At 43.4% G+C, this 21,494-nt stretch overlaps 1 protein-coding gene across 1 annotated transcript in view; it reads right to left on the bottom strand.

Annotated features, from left to right (window-relative positions):
- The window catches only part of BAZ1B (bromodomain adjacent to zinc finger domain 1B), a 93,866-nt gene that overhangs the window by 25,417 nt on the left and 46,955 nt on the right, over nt 1–21,494 (bottom strand). The window contains exons 6-8 of the mRNA XM_089657409.1: nt 12,766–12,963; nt 9,680–11,333; nt 7,413–7,551 (exon numbers count right to left, since the gene is read on the bottom strand). Of these exons, the coding sequence (XP_089513535.1) occupies nt 7,413–7,551; nt 9,680–11,333; nt 12,766–12,963 (1,991 nt within the window). The remainder of the gene's footprint in view (nt 1–7,412; nt 7,552–9,679; nt 11,334–12,765; nt 12,964–21,494) is intronic.

Raw genomic sequence — 21,494 nt, 5'->3', positions numbered from 1 at the left:
TATGAGGGGTGGTAGCAAGCCAATAGACCCCATACTAAACCAGATGGGGGAGAAGCCCAAGCAGCTGCTCACAAAACTCAACCAAAAGGCATTCTCAGGGGCTTGAACATCCACACAGAAAAACTTCATAAAAGTAAGAACTGAATACCAGGTAGCAGCTTTACAAGCTTCAGCTACTGAAGCAGGCTGAATAGCAGAGGAAGCACCAACACTCCTGGTAGAATGAGCAATCGATGGAAATGGTGGATCTTTGCCCTTTAGACCAAACATTTGAGAAATAAGAAGACAAATCCAAAGAGAAACGGTAGATTTTGAAGCTGCATTACCCTTTTTTTGGGTTCATCAGGAACCACAAAAGAATTAGATCAATAATTGCAGTTGTTGATACTAGGTGCGTGTGGAAGAGCCACATCCAAATTGTGAAGAACCTTGCCCCAGTGTCAAGAACGGGTCTTTACAATTGAAGGCAGTCAATTCCAAAACTCATCCAAAGCAAATAACCTGAGTCAGGACGAAGGGAATGTCCCAAAGTATTCAAATGAGACTTCTGTAAAATATAATACTAAATTGAGGTCCCATGGAGTCAATTGAGTCTTAACCAGTGGAACGAATATACGTGACCCCTTGTACAAATGCATCCACAAAGATGTGAAGCAACAGGCCTCTGCAAGAACCACCAAGGCAGAAATCTGACCTTTGTTTGTACTCAAGATCAATAATTGGTTGACCCAAGGTTGGAGAAATTCCAGAATGCAGCCTAAGACAACTACAAAGATCAAGTCCAGGCAAAATAAAACTTCCCAAGTCCTATGATAAATCTTCCTTAACCAATTGCCCTCCAGAGGATTTACCCCCATTCCTAACCAGGTAATTTTTTGCGATACGGCTCTGCGTCACTTTAATCGAGAATTGCGCTGTCATGCAACGCTGCTCCAAAATGAAATTTATGTCCTATTTTTATCCCCATAAATAGAGTTTGATTGTATTTGATCACCTCTGTTTTTTTTTTTCGTTCTAAAAGAAAGAATTAAAAAAAAAAAATACATTTTTGAATTTTTGCTATAAAAACATCCAGTAAATAAAAAAAAAAAAAAAAAAAGTCTTCATACATTTAGGCTAAAATGTATTCGGCAACATGAATGCTTAAAAAAATAAATAAATAATCTCAATGCATGTACATTAATGGGTTTACTTAAGAGTCAGTGACTTCTAGCAGGACGAATTCTGACACTGGGGAGGAACTAACTGCCACCGACATCTCAATAACACTAATATAGTGATAGATGCTAATAAAAAGCACTGACACTGTACTAATGATACTGGGCAGGAAGGGTTTACATCTGGGGTGATCAAAGGGTTAACTATGTGCTATGCTTTACTGTATGTGCGGTGTGTGTTTTACAAAGTAAACATGCTACTGTGTATTTCTCTGCTGTGTGGAGAAGTACAAAGCAGCATGTTACTGCTGGCAGGAGAGAGACCTGTGTTTACACACAGGTTGTTCACACCAGGAACCGGTGATCGACATCTGTAGCCGCCAATGGTGGCCCGGGTCCCTTCATACCCAAAAATGCAAAAATCTGGTATATACACACACAATTTTATGCAGCCCTGCAGCAGCAGTTCTGCTATAGGGCGGTCAGGAAGTGGTTAGAGACACTTTCCTAGCCTTAAACATGGTAGGAATGACCCAAAACAGACAACCCCACGTCTTGGAACCCTGGCTTCAACAGACATGCTGTTAAAGCCAGCAGCTGTAATGGACAGAACATTGGTCACTGTGACAGAAGGTTGGGTTGATCTGGAAGGGACCATGGTTTTCCAGCAAGGTAATGTCGTCAAAGTGTCACTTCCACTGGGCCAAGGCAGGGAGATTAGAATCAGTAGAATGCCTTCCACACTAATCCTGTAAAATAAAATGTGGTAAAAGCTGTACCGACAGGAAGATATAAATCAGCGAGACTAACCCTGCTTACACTGAAGGCTGAGACGCATGGGTAGCAGCACCTCGAGGTCACTTGGACCATAGCCATCTGCCTCCAGGGATGTTGGTGAGCAGCAAATACCTAAACAGAGAGGCTATGCTACACTGTGTCACAAAGAAGGCTACCATCTTTCCCAGAACCATCAATACAAATATGAATTGAGAGATCTGTCAGCATCTTCAGCAAGTCCACCTCAGAGCAAGAATGATCACTTTCACCTAGACAGGATCCAGGGTCAGACCTAAAAATTCAAACATCGGTGTTGCAGACTACTTCTGTAAATTCAGAGCCCAACTACACCTCTCTAGAATGTGCATCGTTGGAAGACATATTGGACTCCAGTAGTGGAACAGATCGCTCACTCAGAAGATGTCCAGGTACCCTATTACAGGGATACCCCAGTGTATGCAGAAGCCCCATACCAGGACCTTGGTAAACATTATGGCATCTGCAAACAAGCGAGACGGCAGGGCCAAAACACTAAAATTGGCGGCCCTCCAACAAAAACTGCAGAAACCTTTAGTGAGGTGGAAAGATTGGAACATTCAGGTAACCTCTGATGCAAGGAAATTTCCCAGCTGCAGAGAGGCCTCAACAGACTGCACCAATTGCATCAGGAACTTCAGCACCTATTCAAACTGAGTCTCTTGAGATACAAGATGGGACACCTTTTTCCCTCTGGAACTGGAATGATCATTCCCTAAGGTAGATAAAATCGAAAGCTTGTAAAAAAACCTGGACCTGAACAACGCCTCGCCCCCAGGGATACACTGCTAGTGGGGCCATGTTCAGGTTCCACCATACCTAAAAAGGTATGTGCGGTCCAACACCTCCAAAATCCTCACCTAGCTGAGGATCAGTGCCCTAGACTTATATAGCACTCTACCGGTCCGCAAGGTAATATATCATTTCACAGGGTCCAGTGCCAGATTTGAAACATTGTACAAGGTACGAGCACACAGATACACTGACAGGTTTGCAGGATCACTGATGCAATGTTTTTTTTTTTTTTCAGGCAAAACAAAAAAAAAAAAACCCGGGGGGGTCTATCAATTTTTTTTAACCACTTACCCGTTGCCATATAGCAGATACATTGCTACACAGCGGTTCGGGTGTGCAAAATCACATATATATTAACACATACATACTTATACACGTACATACATACATACTCACACACACGATTTTGTATTCCCCGATAGGGAAAAGTGCGCAAGCCCTACCCGCACCGCCGATCGCGGCCCTGGGTGTCAATCACCGGGCCCCAACTGATTACCTGCCGGCGCCCGGTGATTGCCTAAGATGACTGACGGGGAGGAGGGCTGCTTTGTTTACCAACAGCCCTCCTCCGTCAGCTTGGGTACACTGCTCTGGAGCAGTGTGCTTTATGGTGAAGCACACCCCCCCGCCAACCCCTAGTAAAAACACTCCCAGCATACCCCCCTTTGATCGCCCCAAATGTTAGCCCCTTCCTGCCCAGTGCCATTAGTACAGTGTCAGTGCTTTTTTTTTTTTTTCAGCACTGATCACTGTACTGGTGTTACTGGCAATTTTTTTTTACTGGACATGTTGAACCGCTTCTGTGCCGCCCTATAGTAGAAATACTGCTACAGGTGTGCAAAATCACATATACATACATACACACGGGATTCGCGCCTCTCCCCAATAGCATCAGATTGCCCGTCCGTACACCAGTAATCACATTTAACCCCTTGATTGCCAGGAACACGCTCATACACAAACCTCGATTACTAGTATAGTGTCTGAAGAGATCTTTGATCAGATCAGCACTATACCAGCGTTCACATTAGTATAGTGTCCCCAAAAACGCTGCGTTAGCAGGATTAGCCCCGGCACCTGCGTTTAGCCCCTACGCTTAACCCCCCCCCCCCCCCCCCAGCAAGTGCAGGGTCAGTAGATCACTGTCACTTGATACATTGCACACAAAACCGCAGTGTTTGCAGAATCAGGCCTGATCTTTGCTAGCACCTGCCGTTAAATTTTTTTGTAGTGGTTCAAGCAGTCCCTGACAGATAGCTCAGACGATGGAAAAGAGGTCCCTGCTAAGATCAGGCGTACCCTGACCCCATTCCCAGGCTGCCGGGATGTTCCAAAACGCATGAGAACTCTCATATGCGGCAGAGTTCCAGTACTAGTGTCGCACTACCTTTTGGTGAACTGGTAAGCACCAGCTGCCTAGTACATCCTGGTCTTTCACATACCAGCACTGCAGTATCACTTGGAGATGTGGTGAGTCCCATAAGTGCAGTACAAGCTGGTGCAGTGGCGAGCACAAGTAGTGTCCCGCAACCACCAAGAATTCACACACAGGCCCATAGAGCCCCTGGTATCCTTCTGGATGTGCTTGCAAATCCCGATTGGCAGCCCACAAATTCTGCAGCACCTGTACTTCCCCCATTCACTGCCCAACCCCAGAATTCAGGTGGAAACAGCAAACTTAAAATACTCTTCTGGATTTTTGGGAGCGGTTTTTCACACAAGATCTGTATGCATCGATTGTGGATCAAAGCAATATATATGCACAACAGTTTATCGCTGCCAACCCAAATTCAAACCTTGCAAGACTATTTACATAGAAACCCATTACGGTTTCTGAATTTAAAGTTCTTTTGGGCCTAACCCTCAACATGGGCATTACTAAAAAAAACGAATTGCAGTTGTATTGGTCCACAGACCCGATTCATCATATGCCCGTGTTCTCTGCTGCCATGGCCAGACAGATATGAGAGTATAATGTGTTTTATGCATTTCAACGACACTCGGTTGTCCTCGGGGTGACCCTGAATTTGACCGGCTCCACAAAATTCATTCCCTTGTAAATCACCTTAACCAAAAATTTGTAGAGGTCTATACTCCCCAGCAAACCATCTACGTTGAGGAGTCCCTCATTCATTTTTCTGGCTGCCTTGCATTCAAACAATTTCTCCCCAGCAAGCGTGCCAGATATGGGGTCAAGGTATATAAGACCTGTGAGAGGGAAACAGGCTATACATAGAAGCTTCTGATTTACGAGGGAAAAGATAGTCACGTGGAACTTCCCAGATGCCCAGACTACATGGAGAGCAGTGGCAAGATAGTTTGGGACTTGGTGTCATCTTTTTTCCATATGGGGTACCACTTATACGTGGACAATGTTTATTCATGCGTGCCACTATTTAGACATTTGTACAATCTTGGACCAGCAACATACTGGTACATCACTGGAATTTGAGTGGTTATACCTGGAGGATGCCTGCAGCTGCAGGCATCTTCCTGCTAGCGTTTTTATCAGGCGATTGGCTTTCATGTAAAAGCAATCCTAGTGGCTAATTAGCTGCAGGATTGCTTTAACAAGCAGCGGGAGAAGATGACCCCCCTCCCCCGCTGCCTTCTCGGGCAGTCCCATCCCATCGGTGGAACCTGAGAACGGAGCCGATGTTTCTGCCAGCTGACCATATTGCTGATTGGAGACCGGAATGGTGCCAATCATCTCTATAGTCTAAGAAATAGGAAGCTATGAGCATTTCATCACTTCAGTTTTGCAGGACATAAACAGCGCCATTTGTAAATTGGGAAAATATCTGATCACACCGAACTTGGTGAGATTAGATAATGCAAGGGCAGAGGAGATATCTAGAGTCTGATAGACCCAAGATTTCTCAAAAAATATAGGACAATGCCCAATGAAGTTATAGGGGATATTTGCATTCCCTGTCATAGCATTAAAATTGATCAAAAAGCAAAAAAACACACAAACAAAAAAAACACAAACAAAAAAACACAAACAAAAAAACACAAACAAAAAAACACAAACAAAAAAACACAAACAAAAAAACACAAACAAAAAAACACAAACAAAAAAACACAAACAAAAAAACACAAACAAAACAACAAAAATCAAAAATAACTTGACCCTGTGCCAGTATGTAAACAGCGGTTGCACCATGCATGTGAGGTATTGCCACAAACATCAGATCAAGGGCAGTAATTCTAGCACTAGACCACCGCTAAAAATCTAAAATGGTAGCTTGTAATGGCTTTTAAAACATTGCCTATGGATATTAAAAATGTATGCAGTTTGTCGCCATTGCACGGGGCATGCGTAGTTTTAAAGCATGTCAGGTTTGGTATCCAAGTATAAATAGCTGGGTCAACTGCGGAAAAACCCCACTGCTTGTAGACCACATGGGGTACTGGTGAGCAAAACACTTGAGTGGTGAAAGCACCTTCTCCAGGTTGGCCCAATAAAATACATTAACTCTTGTAAGCGAGGTGCACTGGAAAGTGTTTTTTGGCAGATACCATGACCCAGAACCAGTGAGACTTTAATGGAAGAGGATTCCAGCAGTAATTTAAAGGTTCGTGTATACCACATATGCCAGAAAGCCAACCATGGTCTTCGGGGTCTGAGACAATGAATTTCCTTATGAATTTCCTCCAATGCACCATCCTCCCTTAAAAAGGAGGGGGGAAGAAGTAGTAGAGCACCCACAGTTGTGTCTAACATGTGCCAAGTCAGTGAGAACCCCCTGAGAGCTGTACACAGCACCCAGATATTACTGCATAAAATTCCATCCTTGACACAAAAGTACCAGATAAGGGCAGGTATTTTAGAACCAAGCTGACCCTCTGGTAAGCCATTGCAAGGTGTCCTCTTTACCTGATTTAGGAGCCCACCCCACTTGAGGCATGGGTGAGCTGGAAGGGATTATGCCTGACCAGGAATTTCTCCTGTTTTGAGCCAGTGTTCACTCACCTAAAAGGTGGCAGCATAACCCAGGTAGCCATGAATATTTAAATCCTCTGCAATAAATAGCTTAATTGTATATCAAAGGGCACAGAGGAGGGGGCAGAAGCAAAGACTGCAAGTCAAGTTAAAGATGGAGGTTACACTATATTCTACTTTCTGCTAAACAAGGGTTATGCTTTATTGCATTTATTAGCAGTTTCAACCAGACATTTGAAAACATTGCACTCCCTGTGTGGCTATTAACGTTTAAGGATGTACTCATGGCACGGAAGGACAATCAGTTGTGATGTTAAACCTTCAGTGTGTAGCACTTTAGTATTAAAGTGCAAAATTATTTTTACCTATACTCTAGTCAAAACTTAAGTGTTCCTTCATGCAGTCCATATCCCATTGGTGAAATTGCCGATCACTTCCTGTTACACAGAGAACAGGAAATGGGGGGAAATTTCTCCCCTACAAAAAAATACCATAAAAATAGGTAGCCCCCACTAGAAGATATGCTCTCATCCTCATATCCACTTTTTGTTCTAGTGACAATAGTAACCAAGAAAAAAAAAAAAAAAGTTAAAATATCCCCAATGGGTATGCTTGCCTGGGGTTCTAAACCTTCACCATTCTGTACAAAAAAAAAAAAACACTTGTTTTGATTAGCTTTCCATACAAATCTTGCCAAGTACCTATTGTGATTTCGGTCTGTGCCAAGGGGCGATCTTCTCAGCACTTGCTTTGCTTTTGCAATCCCTTCATGGAAAGCTTTCTCTGCAGAAGCTTTTTGCTTCCGCACTCTCTCCTCTTCTGCCTCTTTTTGAAATCTTTCTGTAATTGAAATGTGAGATAACAGGTTGTTAATGTAATATACAATCGTCGTGAGACAAAAAAAAATAAAAAATAAAAAAACAAAAAACACACACTAGAAAACCAACTTCAAGAAGTGAGACTACATGAGGCATTATCTCACTTTAGTTATTTTCCGCCCCAAAAAGGCACCTGCTAGTCATCACTTTAAGGGCCAGTTCACACTACAAAAATGCATTCCGGATACTTTTTTGCTTACAGTTCACACCACACGCAGTTCCGGTGCAGTTTGCTATGTTCCAGTATGGTTCTGTGCAGAAAAAAAAAATGCAGCCTGTTCTATTTTTTCTGCACCGGAAACTGACTGGAACTGGTGTGAACTAGGGAATACATGGAAAACACTGTGCATGCATTTTTGATGCAGAAAAAAAAAAGCGCACTGAACTGCATCTAGTGAGAACTTGTCCTTAGGGCCGGTTCACACTATAGAAACAGTCCAGATCCGTTTTTTTGCACGTTCCAGGGCGTTTAAGCATTCCAGTTAATTTTTCCCCTCTTTTTCTTCCAATATAAATAGGGACATGTACATTCCAGTGTGTTTTGGTGCATTCCGGTACAATTTTGATGCATTTTACTGCGTTCTAGTACAGTTGTGCAGAAAAGATGCAGCATTTTTTTTCAGCAACTGGAATGCACTAGAACTGCAAGAATGTTAACTATGACATTGTCAACCATATACCCTACTTTCTGTGTGTTTTGGACGCAGAAAAAAAGCTACTGAAACGCATGTAGTGTGAACTGGCCCTTATGGCTAGTTCACACTAGATGCAGATCAGTGTGCTTTTTTCCTGCATCAAAAAAAATGCATGCACAGTGTTTTTCATGTATTCCAAAGGCCCTAGTTAACACTAGTGCAGACAGCTCCAGTCAGTTTCCAGTGCAGAAAAACAAAAAAAGTAGAACATGCTGCATACTGGAACATGGCAAACTGCATCAAAACTGAACCGAAACTGCGTGTCGTGTGAACTGTAAGCAAAAACGTATCCGGAATGTGTTTTTATAGTATGAACTGGCCATTAGTAAGCAAAAGCCATAGAGTCATACTTTGCTTATACTGCCTGTGCACGTCAAAAAGAAAATTAGCAATAACGTAAGTGCATTGCTAACAACTTTAGGTTGTAATTTCACACATACACAAAAAGTAAAAAAAAAAAAAAAACAGATCAAATCTTAAATTTTTTTCCAACTAAAGGCAATGTGCAAAGATCTGCCAGACCTTAAAGAGTAACTCCACTTTTGTTGAGAAAAAAAACCCCCAAAAAACAAACCCAAAACACATCCCTCTCTAGGTAAGCAACGTACAAGGCAAAGATTTTAACAAAACTTTGTTGCAGAGTACTAACTTTTGTTATTCTGAAGATATAGCTGCGTGTGTCCATGTGTAGAGTGAATCTGCATGGGAGTGGTTTCTCAATCAGCTGCTGCACCTGAAGGGCTCTAATGAGAAAAACTGCAGGGTACATTTTCCTTTAGGCCTGGTTCACACCTATGCGTTTTTAGGTTTGCAGAAACGCAGTACAGTTCATTTAACATGATTTCCTATGGGTCACGTTCATACCTCAGTCATTTCCACTGGTGAGTTTTTTGGAACTGGTCAGGGACTTTACACTTCCCAAAAACACAACGCAACAGAACACATTAAAAATGAGTCAAACGCATGTGAGAAAAAGCATCAACCGCAACCTTCATAGGCGTGAACCAGGCCTTAGGCATGATTTCCCTCTGGGAGTAGAACACTAAAATTACATTTTGTTGCAGGGGATGCAAAAAATCTGTCTCAAAGTCTGCAATAAAATACAAATCAATCACACAAGGAGGAAATGACATCTGAGGTGTTTTGCACACCATGTGTGTACAGAATGCCTCCAGATAGTCATATTGAACTGCATTTTCCAGAAAATCACAGCACCGCAAATTGAAAAGGAAAGGTAATTTTTAATAACATACTACGACATGTGTCACAATTATATGTATATTTAATTTTTTTGCTATTTTTCCACGAAAGTGGAGTTACCCTTTAAATGTGGATTTTAACATCTAAAAACAGAATTCAGAAAACGATGTTATATACTGAAGCCAAAAGTTTTACCTTTAGTAAGTTTTTCATTTTCCTCCTTTTCCTTTTTTGCTTGTATAGCCTGCAGCCTCCTACTTTTCACGGCACTGATCATGTCCTCGGGTTCCTGCTCCCCTGGGGCTGGATCCGTTTTATTTACTTTTTCACCTTTCTTAGAAAGTTGCTTGGGAACTACTCCTTCCTCTTTACCCTTGGCCTCCAATTCCTTCCTTTTTTGTTTCGCTGCCCGCTTTTTATCATTTTCTTCTTTCAGCATGGCTAACCTCTCCTTCCAGAGTTCACCTGATTTCTGCTGCTTCTCGTCCACGTGGTCCTGTACAGAGTACGTCATGAGGATGCGGTGACAGAGAGCAGTGAGGATGTGAAGCTTTTCCTCTGTCATCAATTCAAAAAACTCTGAGGTTTCCAATTTCTCCAGAAATTCATCCTCCACCTCATCATCCTGGAAAACAGCAGAACCCTCACTTTCGTCATCCCCCTTCTCTGTACTGTCACTTTCTCCAGGAGCATCAGATTTTCTGAGGCACAAACGAACAAGCTCTGAAGCAGAATGCATTGTGAGTGGAATCTCTGACAGCTTCATCCCAAGCTCACCATAATCCTCTGCAATCTCATCCTGCAAGAGCGTTTGTAGTAGCACAACAAGCACTCTGTTAAGGTAGAGAAAGCCACCCCTTTCAGCAGCAAGGGCATCCATAAGAGAAATTGCAGTGACTGGGTACTGACCATCCGGAAGTAGCAGGTCAGAGTAACAACTGAGAAACTCTACAACCATTGCTACATCACCAAACAAAGCATTTGGCAGCCCCTCTGGAGTGTCTACCAACTTGAAAGTTGGCAAATGCTTCCCGGCCAAATCCTGGTCCTCAAATCTCTTTTGCTTCTCTAATCGTTCCTCTTTCTCTTTCTGCTTTCGTTCCCGAGCCTTTTCTTTAAGTCGTTCTCTTAACACCTCCCTCTTCTTCCTCATGTGCTCCTCCTTCTCTGCTTCGGTCATCATAGCCCAGCGCTTACGCTCCTCCAAATGCTCATAACGCTTCTGTACCAGTTCTTTTATCTCATCAGGCAGTCTACTGCGTTCTTCATCAGTAAGAAGCCTTGCCACTTTAGAGATAAGAGCAGATAAAGGGCTCTTGCGGTCTTCACGGTTCTTGTTGTCACGGTAGTAAGAAATCAAGTGCAATGCAGCAGCAGGAAGCCTTTTATTTGGCTTGCTAGCTGATTTTAGAGCAGCCGACGCACTCTTAGGTCGAGATGCTTTAGAAGCCTTAGCCATATCCAGCAACGTCATCTGCTTTAGTTTTGAATTTTTTAGAACCTTTTTAGGGGAGCGAACTTTACCAGACACTTTCTGCCCATTGATGACCTGAGACTTGCCATTTTTCTTTTTTCCTGTTGAAGTGCCTCTCTTAAGTTTAGAACTCATGAGTTTCATTAATTTTTGCAGATCCTCTGGTGAATATTTTCCTTCCAAGTCTTTCAGTTTGAAAGGTGAACCTTGTACCACTTTTTTGAGGTTTAGCTGGCCAAACACACTAGGGCTGAGAGGATATTTCTTGCCTTTTTGAACAGATTTGTCACCATCAGTCTTGGATTTTTTTGGTTTCTGATCTGGAGATCCTACACTCTTCCTTTTTGTTGCTGGTGTTGGATTTGAAGTCATGTACTACAAAAAAAAAAAAAAAAAAAAAAAAATTAACAGGTCTTACATAATAGCAATACATTGAGGAATTTTTTAATACAATTTAGCAAGGCACTATATTGTGATTTAGGGCCCTTTCACGTGGGTGGCTTACATTACAATCAGAGGATCAGCTCACAGATCTCCAGCTGATCAGCGCAGAGCAGTGTGAATGACAGGTATGTGTCATGCAGTTTCAGCAGAACTGACAAGGACAGACCTCAACTCTGCTCTATTGGCGGCCGGGAGTAAAAGACTCTGTCCATTTACACCCAACTGCAGCCAATCTGGTCCGCCCAAAACGGAAGAGGACAGTTGTCATCCAATTTTAGCAGTCCTGATCAGACCCAGAGGTCCGTTTGTACCCCATCCACCGGTCCATAGGAATGCATGGACCATCCAATCAGGTCCACCTTAAAAACTGACACACAGACCTGATCGGACCTACCATATAAAAAGGCCCTTCTACAATGATCATTATAAAGTATGCTGCACAATCAACAGATGACCAGAAATAGTATGCAACAGTTCCTAAACGCACTGCTGAAACCAGAAACTGCCCCATCATTCCCGATTTCAGCAATGCGGAGTCATTCTGTTATGAATAGTTGAACAATGTAAAAAGGGGGGAAATGTCAGTGCGTCTTATGGAGCAAATATGGAGCGGTCGGTCCGGTATTCCCACTGCCGCGTCAGAATACCGGGCCGGCCGCTCGTCTCTTCTCTGCAGCAGAACCTTTCCTGTTCCTCGATCCAGCGCTGTACAGTCTTCCGGCGCCGGCATCTTTAGTGTGGGCACCCGGCTGTGACAGCTGGGTGCCCACTACGCATGTGCGAGAAGCGCTGCGCTTTGTGAATGGTACGGCGTCTTCTGGGACCAATCACAAAGCACAGCGCTTCTCGAGCATGCACAGTGGGCACCCGGCTATCAGCCGGGTGCCCTCACTAAAGGGAGAACAACTCCGCAGAAGTGGGAGCTGGTACCTGTCAAATTCAGGTACCCGCTCTTCCTCCCTAAAGGTCCGCAGTCTCCGGGTCATTCCCTGTATCGCGCCCGCAGTCTCCGGTCATCCCCTGTACCGCGCCCGCAGTCTCCGGTCATCCCCTGTACCGTGCCTGCAGTCTCCGGTCATCTCCTGTACCGTGTCCGCAGTCTCCGGTCATCTCCTGCACCGTGTGTGCTGTCCATTGGTTCAGAATATTTTTTTTGTTTTCCTCCTCTAAAACCTAGGCGCGTCTTATGGTCAGATGCGTCTTATGGAGTGAAAAATACGGTAATTTCAGTCTGTCAAGAGTTACACACTGGTCACTCACACATACAGCATTGTACACCACATGACATAACCTTTTAACGGTTTGGGGTTGAGGGATAAGAGCTGTCCTCCTCAACAAGAGTAAATGTAATTTAGCAACTTACTTTATGTGGATCCAGTAAAAAGTCACTGAACTTGCTGGGCAAGGAGTACTTCTTAACCAAGTCATCCTCAACAACCCATGGAGCATTTTCCCCTGTGCCTATCCGCAAAGAATTATGACGGATGAAGTAGCGAAGTATCTCTTTATTGGGAGGGCGCTCCGAGCGATACAGACTTTCTACAGGAACCATGCTGATGACCTGAATAAAAAAAAAAAAAATGGGGAAAGTAGGTTAACAGTTTTAAGCACAATTATTTATATTAAAGCAGTTTGGCAAAACTATGAAGTTTGGTGAGCAAAGGACAAGAGTAAGGTCTTTCACACAAAGGCTGATTTACTAAAATGGCAAAACCTTTGGATAATTAACATGAATATTCACTCAATTTGAGCAATAGTGAAAATCAAATTTCTGCTCACTTTGAATATTCAACCATGTGCTAACAGAACAATTCTTTGGGAATTTTGCTTTTTACATGACTGCATTATTGAAGTGTACCAAGTTTTTGACTTGCCTGTAAAATCCATTTCTTGGCACCTAGTACAGGACATAGGCAGACTAGGCCATGGCAAAGCAATATGAATGAGAATGTAACAAGGCAACCAGACAACAGACTCTGAACAGCCAAACCACAGCCAGTATTCCAAACCACAGCCTGATGACCTTGCAAACAAAAAGCAGCATCAGCCAAGGCCTGAACATCTGCCTGGTGAAGCTCAGTATAAGTATGAATTGGAGACTAGATGGCAGCCTTACAAATCTGCAATGTTGAAGCCTGATGCTGAAAGCCTAGAATGCATTGATGGGATCTAGTACAACCCCAATTCCAAAAAGGTTGGGACGTCGAGTAAAAACAGAACACAAGGATTTGCAACTCTCAAAGCTTTATTTTATGGACAACAGAAAACACATCAAATGTTTGAACCAAGAAAACCTACCACTAAGAAAATCTGTAATTTTGAAAAATGTAAAACAAAAAAAAAAAAAAAAAAAAAAAAGTTAGTACAGGGCCATGTTTACTATGGTGTAGCATGCCCGCTTTTAAAAAAAAGCAAACACTCCGTAAAACATCTGGGAACAGAAGCGATCAGCTTTTGGCGTTTTAGAAGAGGAATGTTGTCCCATTCTTGCCTGACAATGGATTCTGACTACTGACTTGTCCTAGGTCGTCTGTTGAAAATATTTGGTGCATTTTGAAACGAAATATACAACTGATGAAAGGTTTGGAACGCAGGCCAGTTAAGCACCCGGACTCTTCCACTATGAAGCCATGTTGTAGCCATCAATGCAGTAAGCGGTTTAGCATTGTCCTTCTGAAATATGCAAGGCTTTCCATGGAAAATAGAACTAAAAATATACACCACAAAAATTAGGTACAAAGCCTATAGTTAGGCTTCTGACTCACCAACAGTACTGGTGTGGATTTAAACCGAACATAAATTAGGTAAAGAAAAAAAGCAGTTGTAAAGAATAAACTGGAAAGTCGGTATTCTTATATCCCAAGCAGAGTAACCAAAATGCATCCAATAGAATGCAAAAATATATTTATTATGTGTGATCACAAAGATCGTTTGAAGAATATGCTCTTCACAAAGTGAACATACATACAGCCAAACAATATTAAAAGACCATGTAATTAAAAACATGAAGTCCATGATGATTGGTGGACGAAACGCATCAGTATGATGTCATCACACCCTCGCATGACGTATGCCGCAGCCTCCATGCTCAGGATGACGCATGTTTATGCCTCCGTGCTGGAAACACGGCAGACTGGAAATCAAAGCATGCAGCACTAGGTCTTTTGAGAATCTTCATCCAATAGCCAATGATGCAATAGCGACAGCGAACAAGTAAAAGTTGGCTATGCTTAATAGCTCTCCACAGGAAAATGAAGCATGAACACTGCAATATGGATCCTCGAGGAGCTTCATCCGCCAATCATCGCATACTTCAGGTTTTTAATCACACGGTCTATTGACTGTTTTGTGATCACACAAATATATTTTTGCATTCTATTTGATGAATTTTGTTACTGTGCTTGGGATAATAATAATAATAATAATACTGACTATTCACAGTTTGTTCTTTACAACTGCTTTTTTTCTTTTCCATGGAAAATACATTGTCTGGATGGAAGCATGGATACATCTTTCAGCACTGATGGTGGCTTTCCATAGGCACTAATACACCGCCATACCATCAGAGATGCAGGCTCTGAACAGCATGCCGATAAGCCAGAAGCAGCGCTAAATATACAGCTGGCTGGTGGATATAACCACCCTATATATTGGATAGTAGTAAGTAACATAAACCATACAATTTTCTATATATGGTGTTAGATCTAATCGGACCTGATTCGGTGATACACAAGTGATAATCAGTGCAGAGTAAGAGGTTCTATAGAACCTATACAGGTGGTATAAATTTCCTTCCCGTCGAGGGATTATAGCAGAAATGAATGTGATTACAACCACAGTGAATCCCTATACAGGGATAAAAACTACCACATAGGTGATACGTGCTATGACCCGTATTAAAACAAACCACAACACATAAAAGTCCATATGAAACCTTCAAACTGCTGCATGGTCACTCCAGCCATGCGTTTTCATGCGTGCTCCTGCGTTTGGTGAGACAGTGAAGTGAGAATCCTACACAGCAAGGCGCATTAAAAACGTAGGATTCTCACCAAACACAGGAGCACGCATGAAAACGCACGGCTGGAGTGACCATGCAGCAGTTTGAAGGTTTCATATGGACTTTTATGTGTTATTGTGGTTTGTTTTAATGCGCCCTGCTGTGTAGGATTCTCATAGGATTGCATAGAAACCAATCAGCTTTCAGGTTTTATTGTCAAAGCTTAATTGAACAAAGTGAAGTTAGAAGCAGATTTGCTACCATGCACAGCTTCACCAGATTCCGAGTGCTCCAATTTTAGTAAATCTCCCCCACTGACTCTAAGATGCTTTTTTTAATACCCAGTCATGTTACTGACCTGTTGCCAATTAACCCAATTAGTTGCAAAAAGTTTTTACAGCTCTTCCTTGTTGGTCCTACTCTGCCAGTTTTTGTTGCCCTGTCCCCGGCCCCTGCAAAATATTTTTTCTTAAAAAATGGCACATCTCAGTTTAAACATTTGATGTTTTCTATTGTGAATAAAATATACAGTCATGGCCGAAATTGTTGGCACCCTTGATATTTCTCCAGGAAATCATGTATTTCTCACGAAACGTATTGCATTAACACATGTTTTGCTATACACATGTTTATTCCCTTTGTGTGTATTGGGACAAAACAAAAAAAGGGAGGAAAGAAAGCAAATTCGACATAATGTCACACAAACCTCCAAAAATGGGCTGGACAAAAGTATTGGCACCCTTTCACAACTGCGGATAAATAAGAATGTTACAAGCATGTGATGCTCCTGTAAACTCACCTGGGGCAAGTAACAGGTGTGGGCAATATAGAAATCACACCTGAAAGCAGATAAAAAGGAGAGACGTTCACTTAACCTTTGCATTGTGTGTCTGTCTGTGCCACACTAAGCATGGACAACAGAAAGAGGAGACGAGAACTGTCTGAGGACCTGAGAACCAAAATTGTGGCAAAATATCAACAATCTCAAGGTTACAAGTCCATCTCCAGAGAACTAGATTTGCCTTTGTCCACAGTGCGCAACATTATCAAGAAGTTTGCAACCCATGGCACTGTAGCTAATCTCCCTGGTCGTGGACGGATGAGGAAAATTGATGAAAGATTGCAACGCAGAATAGTCCGGATGGTGGATAAGCAGCCCCAAACATGTTCCAAAGACATTCAAGCTGTCCTGCAGGCTCAGGGAGCATCAGTGTCAGCGCGAACTATCCGTCGACATTTAAATGAAATGAAACGCTATGGCAGGAGACCCAGGAGGACCCCACTGCTGACACAGAGACATAAAAAAGCAAGACTACAGTTTGCCAAAATGTACTTGAGTAAGCCAAAAGCCTTCTGGGAAAACGTCTTGTGGACAGATGAGACCAAGATAGAGCTTTTCGGTAAAGCACATCATTCTACTGTTTACCGAAAACGGAATGAGGCCTACAAAGAACAAAACACAGTACCTACGGTAAAATATGGTGGAGGTTCAATGATGTTTTGGGGTTGTTTTGCTGCCTCTGGCACTGGGTGCCTTGACTGTGTGCAAGGCATCATGAAATCTGAGGATTACCAAAGGATTTTGGGTCGCACTGTAGGGCCCAGTGTCAGAAAGCTGGGTTTGCGTCCAAGATCCTGGGTCTTCCAGCAGGACAATGACCCCAAACATACGTCAAAAAGCACTCAGAAATGGATGGCAAAGAAGCGCTGGAGAGTTCTGAAGTGGCCAGCAATGAGCCCAGATCTAAATCCCATTGAACACCTGTGGAGAGATCTTAAAATTGCTGTTGGGAAAAGGTGTCCTTCCAATAAGAGAGACCTGGAGCTGTTTGCAAAGGAAGAGTGGTCCAAAATTCCGGGTGAGAGGTGTCAGAAGCTTATTGATGGTTATAGGAAGCGACTGATTTCAGTTATGTTTTCCAAAGGGTGTGCAACCAAATATTAAGTTAAGGGTGCCAATACTTTTGTCCAGCCCATTTTTGGGGTTTTGTGTGACATTATGTCATATTTGCTTTTCTGCCTCTGTTTTATATTTGTTCCAATACATACAAAGGGAATAAACATGTGTATAGCAAAACATGTGTTAATGCAATACCTTTTTTGTGTGAAATACTTGATTTTCAGGAAAAATATCAAGGGTGCCAACAATTTCGGCCATGACTGTATATAGTTTATTAGATTTCCAACTCATTGCATTTTTTTGGAAGTGGGGTTGTATAATAAACAGTCAGTCATAAACCACAACCCGACACATCCACCTAGCAAAGACATGGGGTAACAGCCTGCGATATCCCTCAGAGCACAAAGATGCAAAAGACTGAAAGACTCTAGCAGCTTAAACCATATACAGAGCGAAGGGCCACCTCTCAAGGGTGTTTTGGAGCAGGACAGAATGATGTCTTGATTAAAAAGGTAAAAGGAAGACACCACCTTATAAAGAGATCGTAGGCCAAATGACAACCTAATCCTTGTGATCCACACTCAAAAGCATAGGGATGACCAATTCAGCCAGACCGTCCTCTGAGGCTGTCAAAGCATGCAACTGAAACCAGGATGGAACACTGAAGCCTGAGACAGTAGATCCAAGCAGTCTAGCAATGACCATGGAACGCTTATGAGAAACCTGAGAATGTGTGCGCACCATGGTATTTTTGGCTAATTTGAGGCCACAAGAACCACTGGGACACCCCCAAACTTCATACAGCAGCGCAGGCAAGGGAGGAAAGGCATATATCAGGGAGCACTGATCCCACAGGATCACCAAAACATTCTCTGCAGAGGGTTCTTGGATCCTGCAATCAAGACAAGCCTTTACCTTGTGTTTAAAGCATGGCATTCAAAAAGGTTCACATTCGGTGTCCACCTGACAAATGTCAGGGAACACCTTCTGGTATAGAGACCACCCTCCCAATTTCAGCTGATAGAGGCCAAGAAAGTCCACTTGCCAATTTTCCAAACCTGGAATGTGTATAGTCAACAAGGCCAGAACAAGATGTTCTGCCCAGAGCAGAATCAGGTCCCACTTCTCTGAGCTGTTTGACTTCTGGCTCAGCCTGGTGACTGATGTAAGGCAAAGTTATGGTGTTGCCTGACTGAACCCGCCTCGGAAATCCTTGAAGGCAACTTGTCTACAAGGGCAAAGTGAATAGTTCAGAGTTCCAAAACGTTGATGAGAAGTCATGATTCCTTTGCCGACCAGGTCCCTGCAATGTCAACATCTCCCCAGTCCACCCTGATGGTGTCTGTCATTAGCACTTTACAAGTCAATGGGAAAAAGGACTTTCCTGATTTCAGAACCAGACTGAACACCCACCATGTCAGTGTGTCTGGCCTCCGCTGACTGAAGCATGGGTCTATCTAAAGAAGTCTGCTTTTCCCACACAGCCAATATGTGCTTTTGTAACTGCCTAGAGTGAGCATATGGCACTGCCTCGAAGGAGCTCACCATAAAAATCAGGACCCTCTTGCAAATCTGCACCGAGGGTAAACAGAATAGGAGAGTCTGTGCCTAACCTCAATAGGAGTTTTGCTACGGAAAGAAAAACACTCGAGACAGTTGTACCCAGGGCAAGGCAGAGCTAGTTCAAACTGTGAGAAGTAGACAATGCAGATTTTTGGGGAATGAGGATCCAACTGAAGGCTTGCAACAGTTAAACCATCCACTGAATGTTGCAGGACAAAAAAAAAAAAAAACCCTGCAGTTATTTACCTGTTAACTGTATTTCCAGGAATCTTTCAGGACAGCTTCAGATGAGAGACGGGCTCCTCCCAGGAAACACCCGATCCACCTTCTTTTCCATAAATAGCCTCTCTCCATAGGGGACCCTCAGTACAGGAATATAACCAAAGGCCTAGGATAAAGCATAAAGATAACAGTAGGAACAATATATGACCAGTCCATTGAATGACAAAGCGCCAGCGTATAATTATACAGTAACTGGGAGGGAGCTACGCTGTCCTGGAAGATTCCTGGAAATACAGTTAACAGGTAAATAACTGCGTTTTCCAGAGTCATCTTCCAGGACAGCTTCACGTGAGAAGATTGAGTAGGAATACGTACATTAGGGCGGTGCTGTCGCTTCCAGGACTTTCCTGCCTAACACCTGGTTCTTGTTGCCGATCAGGTCCAACCAGTAGTGCCTGGCAAAGGTGCTAAAGCTGGACCATGTTGCGGCCCTGCAGATCTGTCCGGGGGGAGGTGCCAGCTCTCTCTGCCCATGCAGCTGCGGTGGCCCTGGTCAAGTGCTCTTTCAAGTCAGGTGGAGGCGCCAGTGACATCGTTTTGTATCCTTCTGAGATGGCTTCTTTTATCCATCTTGCAATGGTGCCTTTAGGCACTGTATTCCTTCCTTGGTCCTTGGAATGAGATGGAGACTGAATGAGCGTCTCCATGCTTTATTGCGCTTGATGTACACAATTAGGCATCTTCTTACATCAATTTTGTTGTAGTATCCTTCTTTGGCGTTGCTCGGGCTCCCGCAAAAATGATGGTATTACAATTTCTTGTGATCTATGAAAATGCGATGAGACCTTTAGTAGTAATGCAGGATACATACGGAGGATAATTTTGCCCAACAGGATTGTGCAGTAAGGCTCTATTACTGACAGCACTCGCAGAGTCAGCGAACTGCAAGCTGAGACCAGGGCTATCAGGAGGGTGGTTTTGAGGGTCAAGTGCCCCATCTGCTGCAGATTTGGGCAAACGCTGTGTGGCTGAGGCACCATTCTGACAGGTTGACTTCCTCTCTGCTCAGCTGGTCCACTAGCAGATTTAGGTATCCCTTCAGGTGGTCCGCCGCGATAGATTTTAGGTTCCTTTCTGCCCAGCTCAGGAGGGTTTCCGCCAGTTCCATTAGTTTTGGGGGACCTTGTGCCTTCTTGCCTGTTTAAGTATGCAACAGCCATCATGTTGTCAGACAGGATCTGAATCTCTTTCCCTTCTATTGTCTAATGAAAAGCTGTAAACGCTCTGAAAATGGCCAGTAAGTCCCTGAAGTTTGGCCACCTTTTTGCAGTTTCCGGGTCCCACTTGGCCTGCGTCAGGCAACCCTCCATGTGTGCGCCCCACCCCTACATACTTGCGTCTGTGGTGATTTTTGTTGGGCTGCATTGCTTCCTTCTTCCAGCTTTCAGCGTGTGGCTGTTCGCCCACCACTCCATTGACTCTCTCACTGTGTGAGAGGTGGTTGCTGGAATCCAGGGACACTTGGCTGCCATCCCAATGGGAAAAGATGTGGTTCTTGAATGTTCTGGAGTGTAATTGTGCCCACTGTACCCCCCGGTATGGCTGCTGTCATGTGGCCGACGAGCTTCATGGTGTTTCTGATTGTGCAAGTCGCCATCCCCCGGAGGGTCCTCATGTCTTGTAGTTTAAGCGCTTTTTCTGGAGTCAGGTATAAACAGGTATTTCTGGAATCCAGAATGTATCCCAAATAAGTGATTCTGTTGGAAGGGACTAACTGATTTCTCCGTATTAGCCGCCCTAGGTTTTCCAGGAAGGATACTGTATGCTCCACATGGCATTTCAGTGTTCTTTCCATGTCCGCGAACCAGAGTAAGTCGTCCAAGTAGGGGATGATGTTTATCTCTTCTAACCTCAAGGCTTGCAGAGGTTCCACTAGGATTGGTGTGGAAGATAGACCGAAAGGAAGTGCATTGAATTGGAACAAGATCGTTCTGTTCTTGCCCTTTAGCATGAACCTTAGGAACTTTCTTGATTCTTCCCTTATCGGGATGTGAAGGCATGCGTCCTTTAGGTCTGAAACAAAAGCAAACAAGAGCGCACTCTCATCGTGCATTACCGTGGTACACCACGTATTTATTGTGTAAACAAAGATGTATACTCACAAACCAAAGGAAAAATAAAAAGCAGAATATGAAATCCGCAATGGCAGTCAATACAATGCTGTGCCCTATTTAGGGATAATAGGACGCGTTTCGGGAGACGAACCCCCTTCTTCAGAGCTCTATTGATGCCATGAATGCCCTGGGCGGAAGGAGTTTGCTTTGTGTAGATCGTCTGCATGTGGAGTTTTTTGGGTTTTACGAATTTGTTCACCTTCTTTAGGTTGAGTTTCATTCTGTATTTCCGA

This window comes from Staurois parvus, unplaced genomic scaffold (assembly GCF_062004578.1).
Source record: "Staurois parvus isolate SC_StPar_1 unplaced genomic scaffold, SC_StPar_1.0 ptg000029l, whole genome shotgun sequence".
In the NCBI taxonomy this organism is placed as follows: domain Eukaryota; kingdom Metazoa; phylum Chordata; class Amphibia; order Anura; family Ranidae; genus Staurois; species Staurois parvus.
Note: the sequence above shows the minus strand (reverse complement) of the source record. Positions and strands in the feature narration are given on the sequence as shown.